Source organism: Pristiophorus japonicus, chromosome 1 (genome assembly GCF_044704955.1).
Source record: "Pristiophorus japonicus isolate sPriJap1 chromosome 1, sPriJap1.hap1, whole genome shotgun sequence".
NCBI lineage: Eukaryota > Metazoa > Chordata > Chondrichthyes > Pristiophoridae > Pristiophorus > Pristiophorus japonicus.
The window spans coordinates 650,514-670,302 of record NC_091977.1 but is presented as its reverse complement, the minus strand read 5'-3'; the positions used below and the strand labels follow the sequence as shown (position 1 = coordinate 670,302).

General features: G+C 49.2%; 1 protein-coding gene across 1 annotated transcript in view; it reads right to left on the bottom strand.

Moving 5' to 3' along the window:
- LOC139273350 (uncharacterized) overlaps positions 1-19,789 on the bottom strand; it is a 73,538-nt gene that overhangs the window by 5,891 nt on the left and 47,858 nt on the right. The window contains exons 7-8 of the mRNA XM_070890205.1: positions 1,979-2,056; positions 885-941 (exon numbers count right to left, since the gene is read on the bottom strand). Of these exons, the coding sequence (XP_070746306.1) occupies positions 885-941; positions 1,979-2,056 (135 nt within the window). The remainder of the gene's footprint in view (positions 1-884; positions 942-1,978; positions 2,057-19,789) is intronic.

Below are 19,789 nucleotides of genomic sequence, written 5' to 3'. Positions count from 1 at the left end.
CCCCGACCTCACCCCTCCCGACCCCGCTCCTGGGCCCCGACCCCACTCCTGGGCCCGACCTCACTCCTGGGCCCTGACCTCACTCCTGGGCCCTGACCTCACTCCTGGGCCCCGACCTCTCTCCTGGGCCCTGACCTCACTCCTGGGCCCCGACCTCTCTCCTGGGCCCCGACCTCTCTCCTGGGCCCTGACCTCACTCCTGGGCCCCGACCTCTCTCCTGGGCCCTGACCTCACTCCTGGGCCCTGACCTCACTCCTTGGTACTGCCACCCACCACCACCCACTCCCCTCACACACACACACGGCTCACCTCCCCCGGGCCGTACTGCCCCCCCACCCCCACACACACACACGGCTCACCTCCCCCGGGCCCCCCGCCCCCCACACACACACGGCTCACCTCCCCCGGGCCGTACTGCCCCCCCCCCCCCACACACACACGGCTCACCTCCCCCGGGCCCCCCCCCCACACACACACACGGCTCACCTCCCCCGGGCCGTACTGCCCCCCCCCCCCACACACACACACGGCTCACCTCCCCCCGGGCCCCCCCCCCCCACACACACACACACGGCTCACCTCCCCCGGGCCCCCCCCCACACACACACACGGCTCACCTCCCCCGGGCCCCCCCCCACACACACACACGGCTCACCTCCCCCAGGCCGTACTGCCCCTCCCCCGCCCGCCGGGTACCTGACACCGAATGTCCCGGCAGGGCGCTGGATGCTGGCCCCCGGCTCGGAAATGCTTTCTGCCGCCATTACCGCCCCTCCGGGGAAAAAACAGAGGCACCAACGAGTTTTATTACCCAGCATTAACATTCCTCACCTTGAAGAACACAAAACTGAGAGAAAGAAATAGCAATATTGGGTTTCATTACCTGGTGAACTTGTCTGAAAAGCGATGGATCCGTAATGAATATCTTCTCTTTCTGTGTCTGCAGAGAATAAGATGGAGATAAAGAATTTGCATCGATATATATATCGCGGCTGGCCATATCCCAAAGCAAGTAATGATCACTGTTAGAGTGGAAGTCCTGTTGTCAGGTAAACAAACACCATTCAAGGTCCCACAAGCAGGAAATGAGATAACAACCAGTTCATCTCTTGTGGTGGTGTTGGTTGAGGGAAGAATTATGTCAGGACAACACCCTGCTCGCCATCAATAGATACAATTATATCTTTAACATTCACCAAAAAAGGTCTTAACTGAAAGGCAGCACTTTTGAAAATGCAGCAATCCCCTGAAGTGTCAGTGAAGAGTACGGGCTCGATGGGCCGAATGGCCCCCTGTGCTGTAACCATTCTATGATTCTGTGAAAGTCTGAAGTGGGGCTTGAACTCACAAGTTCCTGCCCCCAAAATGACAAGTTGACTCATAAATTGGAGAATGAACAAAGTGGTTCTGTGGCTGCAGATTTACTAAACAAGTTAAATGAAAAGCATTGCTCACGGATCAGGACTTTTCCCATTTGATTCTCTTTTCTCCCACCTCTCCTGACTCTCACTGGGCTCTGGGTCCACAAGGCCTGACAGCCCTCCAGTCTATAACTCAAATGTTGGTGCTTCATGTGTGAGCCTGGATATGAAGTGTTGGGAAGCTCTCGGATCATGTGGAGTCTCAAACTGAGCGGGATCCTGACATCCGCACTTGTTGCTACTTGTTTACTTTCTTTTAGTGATTCATATTGTTTCTAAACAGCCATTCCTATTGCAAACTTGTGATATACACAATCAGTAAAGTGACTGAATAAATAGGTTTCTGTATTGTGCGTGAAACCTTTTATAGTGGACCAGCATCACAAAGATCTATTTTACTGAAGATTGTTCAAGTATTTCAGAGTCTAACATTACATATCTGGAGAGCTCCTGAGCCAAAGTATGAAACTAGAAACAACATTTTATGAACTCTGACAGTTGCTATGTTAACAATCCCGACACAGAGAGAACCACATAATATGATTCATCTGCTCACCGTCTACTTTTGCCTTTCTATTGACAGTTGTATTTTCAGCCACACGACTTGTCTCAGGCACCGGCATCTCGGTAACACCTGGAAAATATATTTTTATGATGAAGACATTAGCATGGCCTGATTTTCAGAAAGCTGTATCAGGTATTTCTACAAAAGCTTCTCCATTGCGAATGAGATATATTGGAATGATCAGCAAAGTGGGATCAGTCCTTCAGAGAAAACAAGATTGCCTAGAAAAGATATTCACGTTATACTGAATCTTTGGCATTAGATGTTACGAGTGGATTTAGAAACACTGGAGTATTTGTGACGTGTGCTCGAGGTATTTAAGGGTTGTAGCGTGATAGTTTAGTAAATGTGTGACCACGCTTTTGGAGGGGAAGAGGACTCAAAATACAGCTATTAATCAGAATATAAAGTAGTGAGAATACCACCACAGGTCGGGGTTATAGAGCTGGAGCACCGGGGCCTGGAACATCATGGGCTGTCCCGACCTGTGTGAGAACATCACCGCGGGTCGGGGCTATAAATAGAGCTGGAGCACCGGGCCCTGGAACATCATGGGCTGTCCCGACCTGTGTGAGAACATCACCACAGGTCGGGGCTATAAATAGAGCTGGAGCACTGGGCCCTGGAACATCATGGGCTGTCCCGACCTGTGTGAGAACATCACCACAGGTCGGGGTTATAAATAGAGCTGGAGCACTGGGCCCTGGAAAATCATGGGCTGTCCCGACCTGTGTGAGAACATCACCACAGGTCGGGGCTATAAATAGAGCTGGAGCACCGGGGCCTGGAACATCATGGGCTGTCCCGACCTGTGTGAGAACATCACCACAGGTCGGGGCTATAAATAGAGCTGGAGCACTGGGCCCTGGAACATCATGGGCTGTCCCGACCTGTGTGAGAACATCACCACAGGTCGGGGCTATAGAGCTGGAGCACTGGGCCCTGGAACATCATGGGCTGTCCCGACCTGTGTGAGAACATCACCACAGGTCGGGGCTATAAATAGAGCTGGAGCACTGGGCCCTGGAACATCATGGGCTGTCCCGACCTGTGTGAGAACATCACCGCAGGTCGCGGTTATAAATAGAGCTGGAGCACTGGGCCCTGGAACATCATGGGCTGTCCCGACCTGTGTGAGAACATCACCACAGGTCGGGGTTATAAATAGAGCTGGAGCACTGGGCCCTGGAACATCATGGGCTGTCCCGACCTGTGTGAGAACATCACCACAGGTCGGGGCTATAGAGCTGGAGCGCTGGGCCCTGGAACATCATGGGCTGTCCCGACCTGTGTGAGAACATCACCACAGGTCGGGGCTATAAATAGAGCTGGAGCACTGGGCCCTGGAACATCATGGGCTGTCCCGACCTGTGTGAGAACATCACCACAGGTCGGGGCTATAGAGCTGGAGCGCTGGGGCCTGGACCATCATGGCTGAGGTACGGCAAATGAGGATACGGGGCCCAGAAGAGCCGAGGGCCCAGGGGCAACACGGGCCCAGCCCACACTGCGATATGTGTGCGCACTAGGTCTGTGCAGCAGAGCAGGTCTCCAGTCGTCCTGGTTAACCCTTGCCACTGGATAAAGACCTAGCTCTGTCAAGACCTAGCCTGATGTACAACGTCACCACACGTTAAAAAAATTTACACACAGGCATCTTCCACCCCCTCAATTGGAGATCAGGACTGGAACATCGGGTCCTTCATTGAAACATCTGTGAACTCATGTGGAAGCAAGTCATCCTGGTTCCAGGGATGAGATGATGATGAATTGAGATACATGGCTAACTATAAGTGAGATTTAAACTAATGCAGGTTGCATTGTTGTGTGATGTGATTTCTGAATGTTTATAGTTTGTGCAATGAGAAAGGGTTAATTAATAACCTTGTAGTAAAGGGGCCTTTAGGGAAGAGTGAACATAATATGATAGAATTTTATATTAAGTTTCATTGTGATTTAGTTAAATCCGAAACTAGGGTCTTCAATCTAAACAAAGCAAGCCACGTAGGTATGAGGGGCGGGTACTGAGGGAATGATCAGCCATGATCTTATCGAATGGTGCTGCAGGCTCGAAGGGCCGAATGGCCGACTCCTGCACCTATTTTCTATGTTTCTATGTTTCTCTGAGTTGGCTAAGATAGATTGGGAAATGACATTAAAAGGTATGACAGTAAACAAGCAATGGCTGACATTTAAAGAACTAATACATCATTTACAACAAACACACCTTTAAGGCACAAAAACCCCACAGGAAAAGTGGTCCAACTGTGGCTAACAAGAGAAGTTAAAGATAGTATTCGATCAAAGGATGAGGCTTATAATGTTGCCAAAAAGAGCAGTAAGCCTGAGGATTACGAGGGTTTTAAAATTCAGCAAAGGAGGACCAAGAAATTGGCGAAGAAAGGGAAAATAGAATGTGAGTAAACTGGCAAGAGACATAAAAGCAGACTGTAAAAGCTTCTATAGGTATGTAAAAAGGAAAAGGTTAGCGAAAGTAAATGTGGGTCCCTTATAGGCTGAGACAGGAGAAATTATAATGGGGAATATGGAAATGACAGAGAAAATAAGCAAATACTTTGTGTCCATATTCTCACAGAAGAAGATGTAAAAAACCTCCCTGGAGTGGAGAACCAAAGATCCAATGAGAATCTATGGAAGTAACCCTACTTTTTAAGAAAGGAAGGAGAGAGAAAGCGGGGAACTACAGACCAGTTAACCTGACATCAGTCGGAGGGAAAATGATAGAATCTATTATTAAGGATGTGGAAACAGGGCACTTAGAAAATATTAATAGGATTGGGGAAAGGCAACTTCGATTTAAGAAATGGAATTCATGTTTGACAAATCTGTTGAGTTTTTTGAGGTTGTATCTCGCAGAATAGATGAGGGGGAACCAGTGGATGTGGTGTATTTGGATTTCAGAAGACATTCGATAAGTTGCCACACAAGAGGTTACTAAACAAGATTAGTGCTCATGGTATTGTGGATTATATACTGGAATGGATTGAAGATTGATTAACCGTCAGAAAACAGAGAGTAGGAATAAACGTGCCATTTTCGGGTTGGCAGACTGTAACTAGTGGAGTACCGCAAGGATCGGTGCTGGGCCCCAGCTCTTCACAATCTATATCAATGATTTAGATGAGAAGACTAAATGTTATATACGCAAGTTTGCTGAAGATACAAAGCTCGGTGGGAATGTAAGTTGTAAGGAGGATTCAAAGAGGCTTCAAGCGGATATACAGACAGGCTGAGTGAGTGGGCAAGAACATGGCAAATGGGATATATTGTGGAGAAAAGTGAAGTTATCCACTTTGGTAGGAAACATAGAAAAATATTTTTTAAACAGTGAGAGATTGGGAAATGTTGGTGTTCAGAGGGACCTGGGTGTCCTGGTACACAAATCACTGAAAGTTAACATGCAGGTACAGCAAGAAATTAAAAAAGCAAACGGTATGTTGCCCTTTATTGTAAGAGGATTTGAGTATAAGATTAAGACGTCTTACTGCAATGATATAGGGCCCTGGTGAGACCGCAACTGGAGTATTGTGTACAGTTTTGATCTATTACCTAAGGAAGGATATACTTGCCATAGAGGGAGTGCGACGAAGGTTCACCAGACTGATTCCTGGGATGGGGAGATTGAGTAGACTAGGCCTGTATTCTCTAGAGTTTAGAAGAATGAGAGGTGATGTCATTGAAACGTACAACATTCTTACAGGGCTTGATAAGGTAGATGCAGGGAGGATGTTTCCCCCGGGCTGGGGAGTCGAGAACCAGGGGTAACAGTCTCTGAATAAGGGGTCGGCCATTTAGAACTGAGATGAGGAGGAATTTCTTCACTCAGAGGGTGGTGAATCTTTGGAATTCACTAGCTTAGAGGGCTGTGGAGGCTCAGTCCTTGATTATGTTCAAGACAATGATAGAAGTATGACGTTCGGTCTGTCACTGTTGGGGTTGTCCATGAGGGTCCTGATGTTCCAGGTCCCGAACTTCATTGTAAAGGGTGGAAGATGCCTGTGCGGTGGCCACTGCACACCAGCCGCCACACGGGCTTGACAGAGCGATGTCTTGGTCCAGTGGCAATGGGATCAAACACGACTGGAGACCAGGCTCCGCTACATGGGCCTAGTACATAGACACAAACATACTCCTACTGTGGGTCTGGCCTACATTCCTACTGAGCCCCTCCCTCCCTTCCTCCCTCCCTCAGGTCCTCTCGCTCTGCTTTTCAGAGATCGCAGTGTAGGTGAAGGCATCTTGGAGCAGCTTGTGAATTTGTCCATAAAATACTGACATTGTGCCCTGGGCCCCGCGGCTGCATCTCCAGCGCACTGGTCTCCTGCACTTCTCCGCTCTCTCCAGCCGCTCACGCTTTGGCCGTTAGTTCTTTACTAGTGACCACGCATATTCTGGCCTCGTGTCCCGACCTCGCTGCTGGTCCATGCTGAGCACCTCCCTGTTGGCAATCCTTGCCGCCCGCAGATCCAGCCGATCCTCCGCTCCTTGCCGCCCGCAGATCCAGCCGATCCTCCGCTCCTTGCCGCCCGCTGATCCTCCGCTCCTTGCCGCTCGCTGATTCCAGCCGATCCTCCGCTCCTTGCCGATCGCCGATTCTCCAATTCCTGCCACCCGTCGATTATCACCACCCATGGCCCCCGGCTACATTTTTTACTGGATTCTCGTACCTTGCTGCCGGATGTCGTCGTTGGGCCACCTGTTCGTTGGGACACCTGTTTGTTGGGACACCTGTTCGTTGGGACACCTGTTCGTTGGGACACCTGTTTGTTGGGACACCTGTTTGTTGGGCCACCTGTTCGTTGGGACACCTGTTCGTTGGGCCGCCACCATCCGTACTCCACGACTTACGTCGTATTACTATCATTACCCGGGAACTCAGACACTACGCCATCGACATCACCGCCCTGAGCAAGATGTGCAAAAACCCCTTTGACCACAAGGCCATAGAGCAGTGGTCGGTACGTAAGGCCCTGGACACCCTATGAAAGAAGGAGAGGGTGGATCCTGTCGGGTGGTTCCCCGAGCAGACTGTCGAACTCGTTGGAAGAATGTCTCATCACCAGAGCTTTCACACAAGCACCAAGATGTGGCTTGGTTGGTGGTGAGGAGGGCCCTACCCGTCAGATCCTTCATACACAGCCGGGGTTTCAGAGACACGGCCCTCTGCCCCAGAGTTGGCTGTGGGGCGGACGAGACTGTCATCCATCTCCTTCAGGATTGCCCCTTTGCAATGCAGGTCTGGATGGAGATGCAGTGGTTGCTGTCGAGGTTCATCGAGGTAACACAGGACTCTGTGCTCTACGGGCTGTTCCCAGGGACACACACCGAGACAGACATCATCTGCTGCTGAAGGGTCATCAACTCAGTGAAAGACGCACTTTGGTCTTCCCGAAACTTGCTGGTCTTCCAGAGCAAGGAGATGTCCACGTCTGCGTGTTGCAGACTGGCACAATCCAAGATCCAGGAGTACGTGCTGAGGGACACACTAACAATTGGTGCAGTCGCCACAAAGGCACGGTGGGGAAGGGCCACAGTTTAAAGTCCTTCCACCACGGTAAACCCAGGGGCTGGAATCAGTATAAAACTCCCCTCGGGCTGTACTTGTAAACTTGTTGTATACATAGAGCACCAAGTACTGAAAACACCTGTGTAGTGCCATGCATAATGCAAGGTCTGTTTCGTGATGCACGTTGGAAAGTAAAAATGTAAATGTACCGTCACCCATTCCGTGTCCTGTATCGTGACACACGTAATGTAATTTGTTGAATGTACTACAATGTATCCCGTATTGGACCGAATTGTACTTGGACTGAAAAGCAAGGAAATATATCGAACGGAACTGCCGTCAGCACCCAAATGTAGTGTATGGGATTGCTGACCACAGCTAAACGTACTGAACTGCTTTTGAATGTACTGTACAAATTTTATATGAATAAAGTATATTTTGAAATTTAAAAAAAACCCTGAGCAAGACGCGTCAGGCAGGAGAAGGTCAGCTCAAGGAACAAGGTGCTGGATACACTTTCTTCTTGAAAGGCAAACCAGAAGAAGAATGCTGTTTCATAGAAACATAGAAAATAGGTGCAGGAGTAGGCCATTCGGCCCTTCTAGCCTGCACCGCCATTCAATGAGTTCATGGCTGAACATTCTACTTCAGTACCCCCTTCCTGCTTTCTCGCCATACTCCTTGATCCCCCTAGTAGTAAGGGTTGGCTTCACCATCAAAAATGAGCTAGTGGGCCGTCTCAGAGATTCCCCCGACAGGATAAACAAACACCCCATGGCCCTTCGGCTCACCCTAACCCAGAACCAGTGTGCTACGGTCATCAGTGCATATGTCCCAAACCTGGAAGCTACTGATGAGGAATTCTACTCCAGCCTTGAACAATCCCTGTCCCGACTCCCAACGGGCAACAAGCTGATCCTCCTTGGCGACTTCAATGCCAGAGTTGGAAAGGACACAGAGCTCTGGGGAGAGGTGAGTGGCAGGGAATGGGTAGAGAAAACCAATTCCAATGGTATCTGCCTCCTGACAAAATGCTCAGAACATGGGCTTGTTATAACAAACACCTTGTTTCGTAACTACAAGGCCTCCTGGCAACACCTTCGCTCCAAGCACTGGTATCTGCTCGACTACATCATCGTTCGAGCGAGGGATCGCAAGGGTGTGCACATCACTCGCGCCATGACAGGAGCTGCTGGACGGACCACTGCCTAAACCCCTCGGTGATGTCCATCAATGTAGCCTCAAAATGCTGTGGCAACAGAATGACTGCCGCAAGAGGATCAACGCTGAAACACTCAAAGACCCGACAAAGAAAGCCCGAGTCAGCCAACACCTCATAGACAACCTGACGACTTCCAATGAACCGGAGCCGCAGAGTGTCCACAGTGCCTGGTCTGTCCTCAAGTCCACCATAATTAGCACCTGAGAAGTGACACTCGGTCACTCTATCAGAAAACATCTAGACTGGTTCGATGAGAACATAGAAAGCATAGAAAATAGGTGCAGGAGTAGGCCATTCGGCCCTTCGAGCCTGCACCACCATTCAATAAGATCATAGCTGATCATTCCCTCAGTACCACTCTCCTGCTTTCTCTCCATACCCCTTGATCCCTTTAGCCGTAAGGGCCATATCTAACTCCCTCTTGAATATATCCAATGAACTGGCATCAACAACTCTCTGCGGCAGGGAATTCCATAGGTTAACAACTCTCTGAGTGAAGAAGTTTCTCCTCATCTCAGTCCTAAATGGCCTGCCCCTTATCCTAAGACTGTGTCCCCGGTTCTGGACTTCCCCAACATCAAGAACATTCTTCCCGCATCTAACCTGTCCAGTCCAGTCAGAATCTTATACGTTTCTATGAGATCCCCTCGCATCCTTCTAAACTCCAGTGTATAAAGGCCCAGTTGATCCAGTCTCTCCTCATAAGACAGTCCAGCCATCCCTGGAATCAGTCTGGTGAACCTTCACTGCACTCGCTCAATAGCAAGAACGTGCTTCCTCAGATTAGGAGATCAAAACTGAACACAATATTCCAGGTGAGGCCTCACCAAGGCCCTGTACAACTGCAGTAAGACCTCCCTGCTCCTATACTCAAATCCCCTAGCTATGAAGGCCAACATGCCATTTGCGTTCTTCACCGCCTGCTGTACCTGCATGCCAACTTTCAATGACTGATGAACCATGACACCTAGGTCTCGTTGCACCTCCCCTTTTCCTAATCTGCCGTCATTCAGATAATATTCTGCCTTCGTGTTTTTGCCCCCAAAGTGAATAACCTCACATTTATCGACATTATACTGCATCTGCCATGCATTTGCCCACTCACCTAACCTGACCAAATCACCCTGCAGCCTCTTAGCGTCCCCCTCACAGCTCATACCGCCACCCAGTTTAGTGTAATCTGCAAACTTGGAGATGTTACACTCAATTCCTTCATCCAAATCATTAATGTATATTGTAAAGAGCTGGGGTCCCAGCACTGAGCCCTGCGGCACTCCACTAGTCACTGCCTCCCATTCCGAAAAGGACCCGTTTATCCCGACTCTCTGCTTCTTGTCTGCAAACCAATTCTCTATCCATGCCAGAACATTAACACCCAATACCATGTGTTTTGATTTTGCACACCAATCTCTTATGTGGGACCTTATCAAAGGCCTTTTGAAAGTCCAAATACACCACATCCACTGGTTCTCCCTTGTCCACTCTGCTAGTTACATTCTCAAAGAATTCCAGAAGATTTGTCAAGAACGATCAGGAGATCCAGGAGCTAATAAACCGCAAATACAAGGCATTTTTGAATTGAAACAACTCCACAATTGGAGTGAAAGAAAGCAGACTTACAGACAACTGAAGGCCGAGGTCCAATGAAAATCTCACGACCTAAAGAATAAACAGTGGCTGGAAAAAGCGCAGGAGATCCAGCATGTAACCGATAATCACGAGGTGCATGGAATTTTTAGCGCCATCAAGTCCACCTACGGCCCAAGCACTCAAGGTCCAATACCACTGAGAGTCAAGGAGAGGTTAGAAAGGTCAATGCCCACTGGAAGGAGCACTTCGAGGATCTTCTCAACCAAAACTCTGTCTTTGACCTGAGTGTCCTTGACTCCATCCTGCAGCATGTCACCCGTCACCATCTCAATAAAACCCCAGCCCGGCACGAGGTTGAAAAGGCCTTGCGACAACTGAGGAACAACAAGGCCTCGGGAGCAGCTGGAATCCACGCTGAAGCACTAAAACATGGCAGAGAAGTACTCTTGGCACAAATCCATGACCTCCTCTCTCTGACCTGGAAGGAGGAGAGCATGCCAGGGGATCACAGAGACACCATAATCGTGACCATATTAAAGAAAGGAGACAAGTCCGACTGCGGTAATTAAACAAGAGCTTCCCTGCTGTCTGCCACAGGGAAAACCATCACAAGAATCCTCCTCAATCATCTCCTCCCAGTGGCTGAAGAACTCCTCCCAGAGTCGCAATGTGGATTCCACCCACTAAGGGACACAACGGACATGATCTTCACCACGCAAAAAATCCACGTAAAATGTAGAGAGCAGCATCAACCTCTGTACATGGCTTTCTTTGACCTCACAAAGGCCTTCGAATTTGTCGCAGGAGAAAAGATTTGCGATGGACTGAGTGATGATCAACGTGACATGTGTGTCGTCATCTGTGAACAAGTCAGCACCAGAGTCTGAAGCAGGTGTTGAGCGGCTGAACATGTCAGCTACGTGGTTGTGACTGCCAGCAATGTACTGGACATCAAAGTTATACTGATGAAGGCGATCTGACCATCGGCTGATCCGTAGTGGTCTGTGCCCAGATCCAGTTGTAGCGAGTAGCGTAGTTAGTGCTTGGTGATCTGTACGGAGGGTAAATTTCCTGCCATAGTGGTAGATGTGCCAGCGTTCACATGCGTAGATGCAAGCGAGTGCTTCGCGTTCTCCTGTAGAGTATTTACGTTCTGCAGACGAGAGCGTGTGAGAGGCGAATGCGACTGGATGTTCCAGGCCGTCAATCCATTGCCAGAGCACAGCACCCATGGTGGTGCCTGATGCATCTATGGTGACATATGTAGTGGCATTCGGATCAAAGTGTGCAAGGATAGGAGGGGATGTGATTTTCCCCTTAAGAGTGGTGAATGCCTGAGCCTGGGGATCTGTCCATTCCCAAGGGATGTCCTTGCACAGCAACTTGAGAAGTGGTTCGGCAATGTGCGCGTAGTGCGGGACCAACTTCAGATAGAAGTTGCAAGTGCCGAGGATGATGAAAGTTCTTCGACATTGGTAGCCTCCTGCATTCGCTGGATCGCCTCAATGTTGTGCTGTGACTCTGTAGCCCAGAAAGTTTATTTCTCCAGCAGCGAATGTACATTATTTATTGGCATTAAGTGTAATGTTATGTGTAGCAAGTCTAGCCATAAATGTGTGAAGTCGCTGGTCATGTTCTTCCATTGTCCGTCCATGGACTGCGATATCGTCAAGCAGATTGAGGACTCCCTCTATGCCTGCTAGCATAGTAGTGACAATCTTCTGAAATGCACTTGGTGCAGAAGATAGTCCGTAGGGCATGCGTCGATACTGATACAGACCATCATGTGTCGTGAATACCGTGAGCAGTTTGCTGTCCTCCGCTCGGGGTATTTGCAGGTAACTGCGGCGCATGTCGAGTTTCGTAAAAACTATTGAGCCGTGGAATTCTGAAGACAGTTCGACGATGGTAGGAAGAGGATACTTGTCGGGGATGATGGCCTTGTTGACCTTTTTCAGGTTGATGTATCGGCGGATCTCCCCATGTTTACACCAAGCAATGACTAAGTTCGAGATCCAGGGTGAGGAGTCGATGCTCTGAATGATTCCCTGAGATTCGAGTCGCGTTAATTCTGCGGATACTTGGTCACAAACCGTGAATGGGAGACGGCGAAGTCACTGCGTAACTGGTTTGACGGAAGGGTCAATGCAGGGACAACGGCAGAATTTTGTTGTCACTCCAAACCCTGTGAAAATTGAGGGATACTGCTTGTCAAAGTCCACCGTGTATACAGGTGTGTCGGTTGGGTTGTAAACTTTGAACCCAAGCTTGTCAAAAAGGTCAACACCCATGATGCTTCGTCCCTTCGCGACATGAAAGGAAAAGTTCTCCAATGTTATGCCCTTGTAGTATATCGGGACATATATGACCCCAAGTACCTCAATTTTGGAGTCGGAGTGCCCATGTAGAGTGGAAGTTGCGGGCTGCAGTTGACAGTGCGTGAAGTGGGTTTTGTACACAGCCTCGCTCAAAATGGGGACTTTGGCTCCAAGGTCAATGAGGAGGCAGATGGGCGTGCCGTCAATGTTTACATCACAGTCCTTGAGTTTGCCCGAACCGATGTGCGAAATGTCACTAACGGTGTAAACCATACTGGGTTCATCATTATTGGAGTTATCCACCTGTAGAATATGCTGCGATGAGCGACAGACACGAGCAAAATGGATCATTTTACCACATGCAGAGCATCTCTTCCCACGTGCAGGGCAGTTAGGACTCTTTGCTGCATGTGATTTGTCTCCACAGTTAAAGCAGTGGAAGTTAAGCCCGTGATCCATAGTGGGTGGCTTATTACTAGCCCTGGGTCTCTGCTGTGATTCCCACTTTGGACGAATGCCTTGCACATGGGCTGTAACTGGTCGACTGTACAGGGGGAGCAGGGGATCTGATCACTTTTGAATCGGAAAACGCTGATTCGATTTGGATGGCCAAATTAGTTGCTTTGTCAAATGGCAATTTGTCATCTTCCATTAGCAAGCGTTCCCGAATGCGGGAGATCGTTGTTTTCTCAATCATTTGATCCCTGATCATTTCCTCGGTGATGCTCCAAAGTTACACGTAGCGACCAGTTCAGTTAATGAAATGATGTGCTGTTTGATTGGTTCACCGTTCTCTTGCCCCCTTTGATGAAAATGGAATCTTTCCATCATGATACTTTTCCTCGGCCAAAAATATTTCTCTCGGGTGCTTACCGCTTTGTCGTAGGACTCCGTGTCTTCGATTTGGCCAAAGATGCGTTGGCCTTCGGTGCAGAGGCAGTGGATAAGTATTGCACGGTGGTGAGCTGGTGTTGCGTTGTCACCGTCTAACCCACTCACCGTGATGTAGGTCGAAAAACGTTTTATCCATCTCGGCCACGGGATTGGAGGGTCCCCGGGTGTGGAGAGGCAAGGCGGGGTCAGTGGGTTGGGGCGTAGGGAGGTTAATTTGATTCATCCTGTAGTGTATGGAGAAAGAGTCAGACTGAACACTGTGAGCTCAAAGTAAAGTGTGACCTTAGTCTTTTATTGCAGGTCTCCAGAGTGCCTCTCCAACCTGTGAAGCCACCTTAAATACCTGTGCTCCCAAGGGATTATGGGATCCCTTGGAACTCCGGAGAATGAGCCCCCTAGTGGCTGTACAGAGTATATCCAAGTCCAGATACATAACAACATTCCCCCCTAAAGTTAATCGTGTAATTATTTACAATGTGAGTCGATCTGGGGCCCTTCTTGCCCTGGTTGATCGTCTCGGTGTGAAGGCTGGTGTTGTTGAGTCCCTCGCTGGGCTGCTGTGGATGATGGGTTCTGCTTCGTGGTCAGCCGTGGTGCCGGTTGCCACTGGTGTGTATGTTGGGGGATCAAAAAAGGCAGGGTCCAAGGTGGGTTGCTCAGGGTAGTCCGTGAATCTGAGTTTGATTTGGTCCAAATGTTTCCGGTGAATGAGTCCATTTGAAAGTTTGACCCGAAACACCCTGATCCTCTCTTTGGCCACGACAGTGCCAGGAAGCCACTTGGGACCTTGTCCATAATTTAATACAAATACAGCATCATTGACTTCAATCTCGCGTGACACATTTGCGCTATCATGGTATGTACTTTGTTGAAGCCGCCTGCTCTCTACCTGTTCATGTAGATCAGGGTGAACTAACGAGAGCCTTGTCTTAAATGCTCTTTTCATGAGCAGTTCAGCAGGTGGGATCCCAGTGAGTGAGTGGGGTCTCGTGCGGCAGCTAAGCAGGACTCGGGATAGATGAGTCTGCAGTGAGCCTTCAGTTACCCTCTTCAAGCCTTGCAATGCTCTCTCAGGCTGACTATTGGACACTGGTTTAAGCGGGGCAGATATGACATGTTTGATCCCGTTACGGGTCATAAATTCTTTGAACTTAGCACTGGTAAAACATGGCCCATTGTCGCTCACCAGGACATCAGGTAAGCCATGGGTGGCAAACATGGCCCGCAGGCTTTCAGTGGTGGTAGTGGACGTGCTGGCCGGCATTATCTCACATTCAATCCACTTGGACTCAAATGGACTCATGGTCTACAACCACAAGGAACATTTTACCCAAAAACGGGCCTGCATAGTCGACGTGTACCCTTGATCACGGTTTGGAGGGCCAAGACCATAAACTTAGCTGGGTACATTGCTTAACTGCGAGCGTGTATTACATCTGTGAACGCAGGATTCTAAGTCCGCATCGATGCCGGGCCACCACATGTGGGATCTGGCTATCGCTTTCATCATTGCGATGCCTGAGTGGGTACTGTGGAGGTCATTGATGAAGGTGTCTCTGCCCTTCTTGGGGACCACTACTCGATTGCCCCACAGAAGGCAGTCTACCTGTATAGACATTTCATCTTTGCGCCGTTGGAACGGCTTTATCTCTTCCTGCAATTCCACTGGACACTGGACCAGCTCCCATGAGGCACACAGCTTTTGACTAGGGATAATAAGGGGTCCTGGCTTGTCCAGGTTTTGATCTGCTGGGCAGTGACGGGTGATTGCTCACACTCAAATGCTTCCATAACCATGGCTAGATCTGCAGGCTGCGCCATTTCTACCTCCGTGGTGGGCAATGGCAGCCTACCGAGAGCATCGACGCAGTTTTCTGTGCCTGGCCTGTGGCAGATGGTGTAGTTTTATGTGGACAACATGAGAGCCCATCTCTGGCCAATGCGTTGGTATTTATCCCTTTGCTCTCGGAAAACAGGGATATAAGTGGCTTATGGTCAGTTTCCAATTCAAATTTTAGCCCAAACAGGTATTGATGCATTTTCTTTACCCCATAGACACACGCTAATGCTTCTTTTATAATCATGCTATCGGCTCTCTCGGCCTTAGACAGACTCCTGGATGCATAAGCAACCGGTTGCAGTTTCCCGAAATCATTAGCTTGTTGCAATACACACCCGACAACATATGACGACGCATCACATGCTAGTACCAAACGTTTACTGGATCATACAACACAAGCAATTTGTTTGAGCATAACAATTTTCTTGCTTTTACAAAGGCATTTTTTTGGCTTTTGCCCCAATCCCATTCGCCCCCTTTTCATAGTCTGACAGGTTGTGGTTCTAGCAGTGTGCTGAGACAAGCTAAGAAGTTACCAAAGTAGTTCAGGAGTCCCAGAAACGACTGCAGCTCCGTCACGTTCTGTGGTCTCGGTGTGTTCTCGATTGCCTCCGTCTTCGCATTGGTGGGCCTGATGCCGTCCGCCACAATCCTCCTTCCAAAGAACTCCACTTCAGGTGCCGGGAAAACGCACTTCACCTAAGTCCCACGTGGTTGAGCCGATAAGAACCTCCTCCAGGTTCTGCAGATGCTCGACTGTGTTCCGACCTGTGACCAAGATGTCATCCTGGAAGACCACGGTGTGCGGGACTGACTTCAGTAAACTTTCCATGTTTCTCTGAAATATCGCCGCCGCTGATCGGATTCCAAACGGGCATCTGTTATAAACAAAAAGACCTTTGTGCGTATTGATGCAGGTGAGGGCCTTCGATGATTCCTCCAGTTCCTGCGTCATGTAGACTGAAGTCAGATCCAGCTTCGTGAACGTCTTTTCTCCCGCCAGCGTTGCAAAGAGGTCGTCGGTTTTTGGTCGTGGGTATTGGTCCTGGAGGGAGAAATGATTGATAGTAACTTTGTAATCGCCACAGATTCTGACGGTGCCGTCTCTCTTGAGGACTGGGACAATAGGACTGACCCACTCGCTGAACTCGATCGGTGAGATGATGCCCTCTTTTTGCAGGCAGTCTAGCTCGATCCCTACCCTTTCCCTCATCATGTACGGTACTGCTCTCACCTTGTGATGGATGGGTCGCGCCCCCGGAATTAGGTGGATCTGCACTTTTGCTCCTTGGAATTTCCCGATGCCTGGTTCGAACAGCGAAGGAAATTTGTTTAAGACCAGGGCACACGAAGTGTCGTCAGCGGGCGACAGTGCTCAGACATCGTCCCTGTTCCAGCGTATCTTTCCCAGCCAGCTCCTGCTGAGCAGCGTGGGACCATCGCCCGGTACCACCCAGAGTGGGAGCTTGTGCACCGCTCCATCGTAGGAGACCTTTACGGTAGCACTGCCCATTACAGGTATCAGTTCTTTCATGCAAGTTCTTAGTTTCGTGCGAATTGGAATTAAGACTTGCCTTGAGGCCTTGTTGCACCACAACCTTCCAAAAGTCTTTTTGCCCATGATGGACTGGCTCGCGCCTCTGTCCAGCTCCATTGACACCGGGAGTCCATTTAGTTCAACATTCAGCATTATCGGGGGACAATTCGTGGTGAATGTGTGCACCCCATGTACCTCTGCCTCCTCTATCAGAGGTTCTGTTTCATCGTGATCCTCCGTGGATCTGTCCTCCTCTGCAACGTGGTGGTTTGCAGGTTTAGCAGGCCGAGCAGCTCGCCTGCACACTCGTTAGAGGTGTCCCATTGTTCCACAGCCCTTGCAAATGTATCCTTTGAATCAGCATGAATGGAAACAATGATCACCCCCGCAGCGCCAACAAGGAGTTAATGGCCTTGCATTCATCACCCTTGATGGTGGACTCTGAGACATCTGTGGACGTGTAGCTGCAGGTATGTGTGACCTGCCCTGTCCGTTACAACTCGAAAACAACATCACTTTGTTCACAGTACTTGGAGCAGCACTTGCGTGCTGAGAGATTTGCTTCGTATTGTCACTGGTGGCAATGAACGCCTGGGCTATCGCTATGGCCTTACTCAAGGTTGGGGTCTCTACAGTCAGAAGTTTGCGAAGTATGATTTCGTGGCCAATGCCAAGTAAGAAAAAGTCTCTGGGCATGTGCTCCAAATGTCCTTCAAATTTGCAGTGTCCTGCAAGACATCTTAGCTCAGCGACATAACTTTCTGGCCTCCTCTGCCTCCTGGCCTTCAGACCTTTTGTAGGTGTGGAACCGGTACCTCGCCATCAGAACACTTTCCTTCGAGTTCAAATGCTCTCGGACCAGTGTGCACAAATCATCGTATGATTTTTCCACGGGTTTTGCTGGAGTGAGCAGATTCTTCATGAGACCATACGTTGGTGCCCCACAGACGGTGAGGAGGATCGCCCTTCGTTTGGCAGCGCTCTCTTCCCCATCTAGCTCGTTGGCCACGAAGTATTGGTCGAGTCGCTCCACAAAAGTTTCCCAATCATCTCCCTCTGAGAATTTCTCTAGGATGCCCACTGTTCTCTGCATCTTTTGGTTCACTATCTGTATCTTGTCGCCAGTTGTGGTGTATGGAGAAAGAGTCAGACTGAACAGACTCAAAGTAAAGTGTGACCTTAGCCTTTTATTGCAGGTCTCGAGAGTGCCTCTCCAACCTGTGAAGCACTCTTAAATACCTGTGCTCCTAAGGGATTATCAGATCCCTTGGGACTCTGGGGAATGAGCCCTCTGGTGGCTGTACAGAATATATACAAGTCCAGATACATAACACATCCTCGTCACCAAACTATGTTGTGTACATAAATAACAGACTAACTGAAACAGGAGTAATGTAACTTAACTGTGCCCTTTAAAGCAACTCCCAAAATGGTTGTCCCCAAACCAGCATGAACCAGCATGTTTACAGCAGTATGTGAATATCTCCTGCAGGGTCCTAATGCCTGCCTAGTGAGGGTTCGTGTAACAAACAAACGGAGTATGAACACAACAGGGTGAAACTTGCTTGATAACGCTGCCTGTTAACACCCGGTGTTAGGTGACTAACGGGTGGCAAAGGACTTCCTTCGACAGTAAGCGGCATTGACGCTGCATCCTAAATTCAGTCGGCTCTTTGACAGAGGTGCCAGAGGCAACGCTACACCAGCCAACATCACCCCCGAGGTGACATCATCCAGGGTACAATCCCTCTGTCGCCTCTGTCGCGAGATTTGCTTTGTACGGCTGGTGTAACAGGAGGCGGCTGTACAGCCAGGAAAAGGTGGTCATAAACGAGTGGATCTCGGGCAGAATCTTTATTCGTTTCTGCGTGTTTTCATTAGTTTTAAGAGTGTCAAAGTGTGTGTGTGTGGATCGTAGAAGTGTGAGTGATTTTTTCTTCCCTTTTTTCTCTAGCATGTCGGCAGCCTCCCGATGAGAGATTCAGTCGGCCTGCTGAGCTCCTGTTCGAGGATCAGTGTACAACACCACTTGTTGGTGCTGCTCTCTCATCCTTGGGTGTAAAAACTGAACTGAGGACTCTGAGGCTGCGCCTAACGTCCGGCACTAAAATCAGCACTCAGGCGGTGACACCGCTCCAAAAACGGCCATAACCAATCTCGACCCCTGTGTGCTTCCACTTTCTCACCAGGGAACCTGTTCAACTGAGCAACCGGCCGTCATGTGTGAACCTGGAGCCTCACTGTTGGGCCCAATCTTCTTCTCTACAAATGTGCCCATCCACACATTTCATGAAAAACTCGAGGACATAATCAACATTATTCAAGGCAACATTCTACATCTCCTGGATAAACTTCAGAAAATGAACAGAGCTAGAGAGAATATTATAATATATTGGTTTATTCCAGTGCCATACAAATCTTTTCATTACCAGATATAACCAAAATAAGTGCCAAAGATAATATGAGGACCATTCAGCCCATTAAACCCATTCCTCCGGCAGACCGTGTGCAGATGGTCCTATTGTGAAATCCAACCAACTTACTAAATATCCCAAATTATGTTTCCCCTGGTTTCAAAGATAACAGAAAATATCCAGAATACCCGTCAAATCTTGTAACCGATACAATGTCCAGTCTGGCAATGCCTTGATTTTAAAGTTCTCATCCTTGTTTGCAAATCCCTCCATGGCCTCGCCCCCTCTACATCGGTAAACTCCCCCAGCCCTACAACCTCCGAGATCTCTGCACTCCTCCAATTCTGGCCGCTTGCGTATCCCCAATGATCATCTCTGCATCATGGCGCCGTGCCCAGACCTTAAGCATTGGCACTTCCTCCTCAAACCTCTCCGCCGTGCCAACTGCCTATCTTTAGTT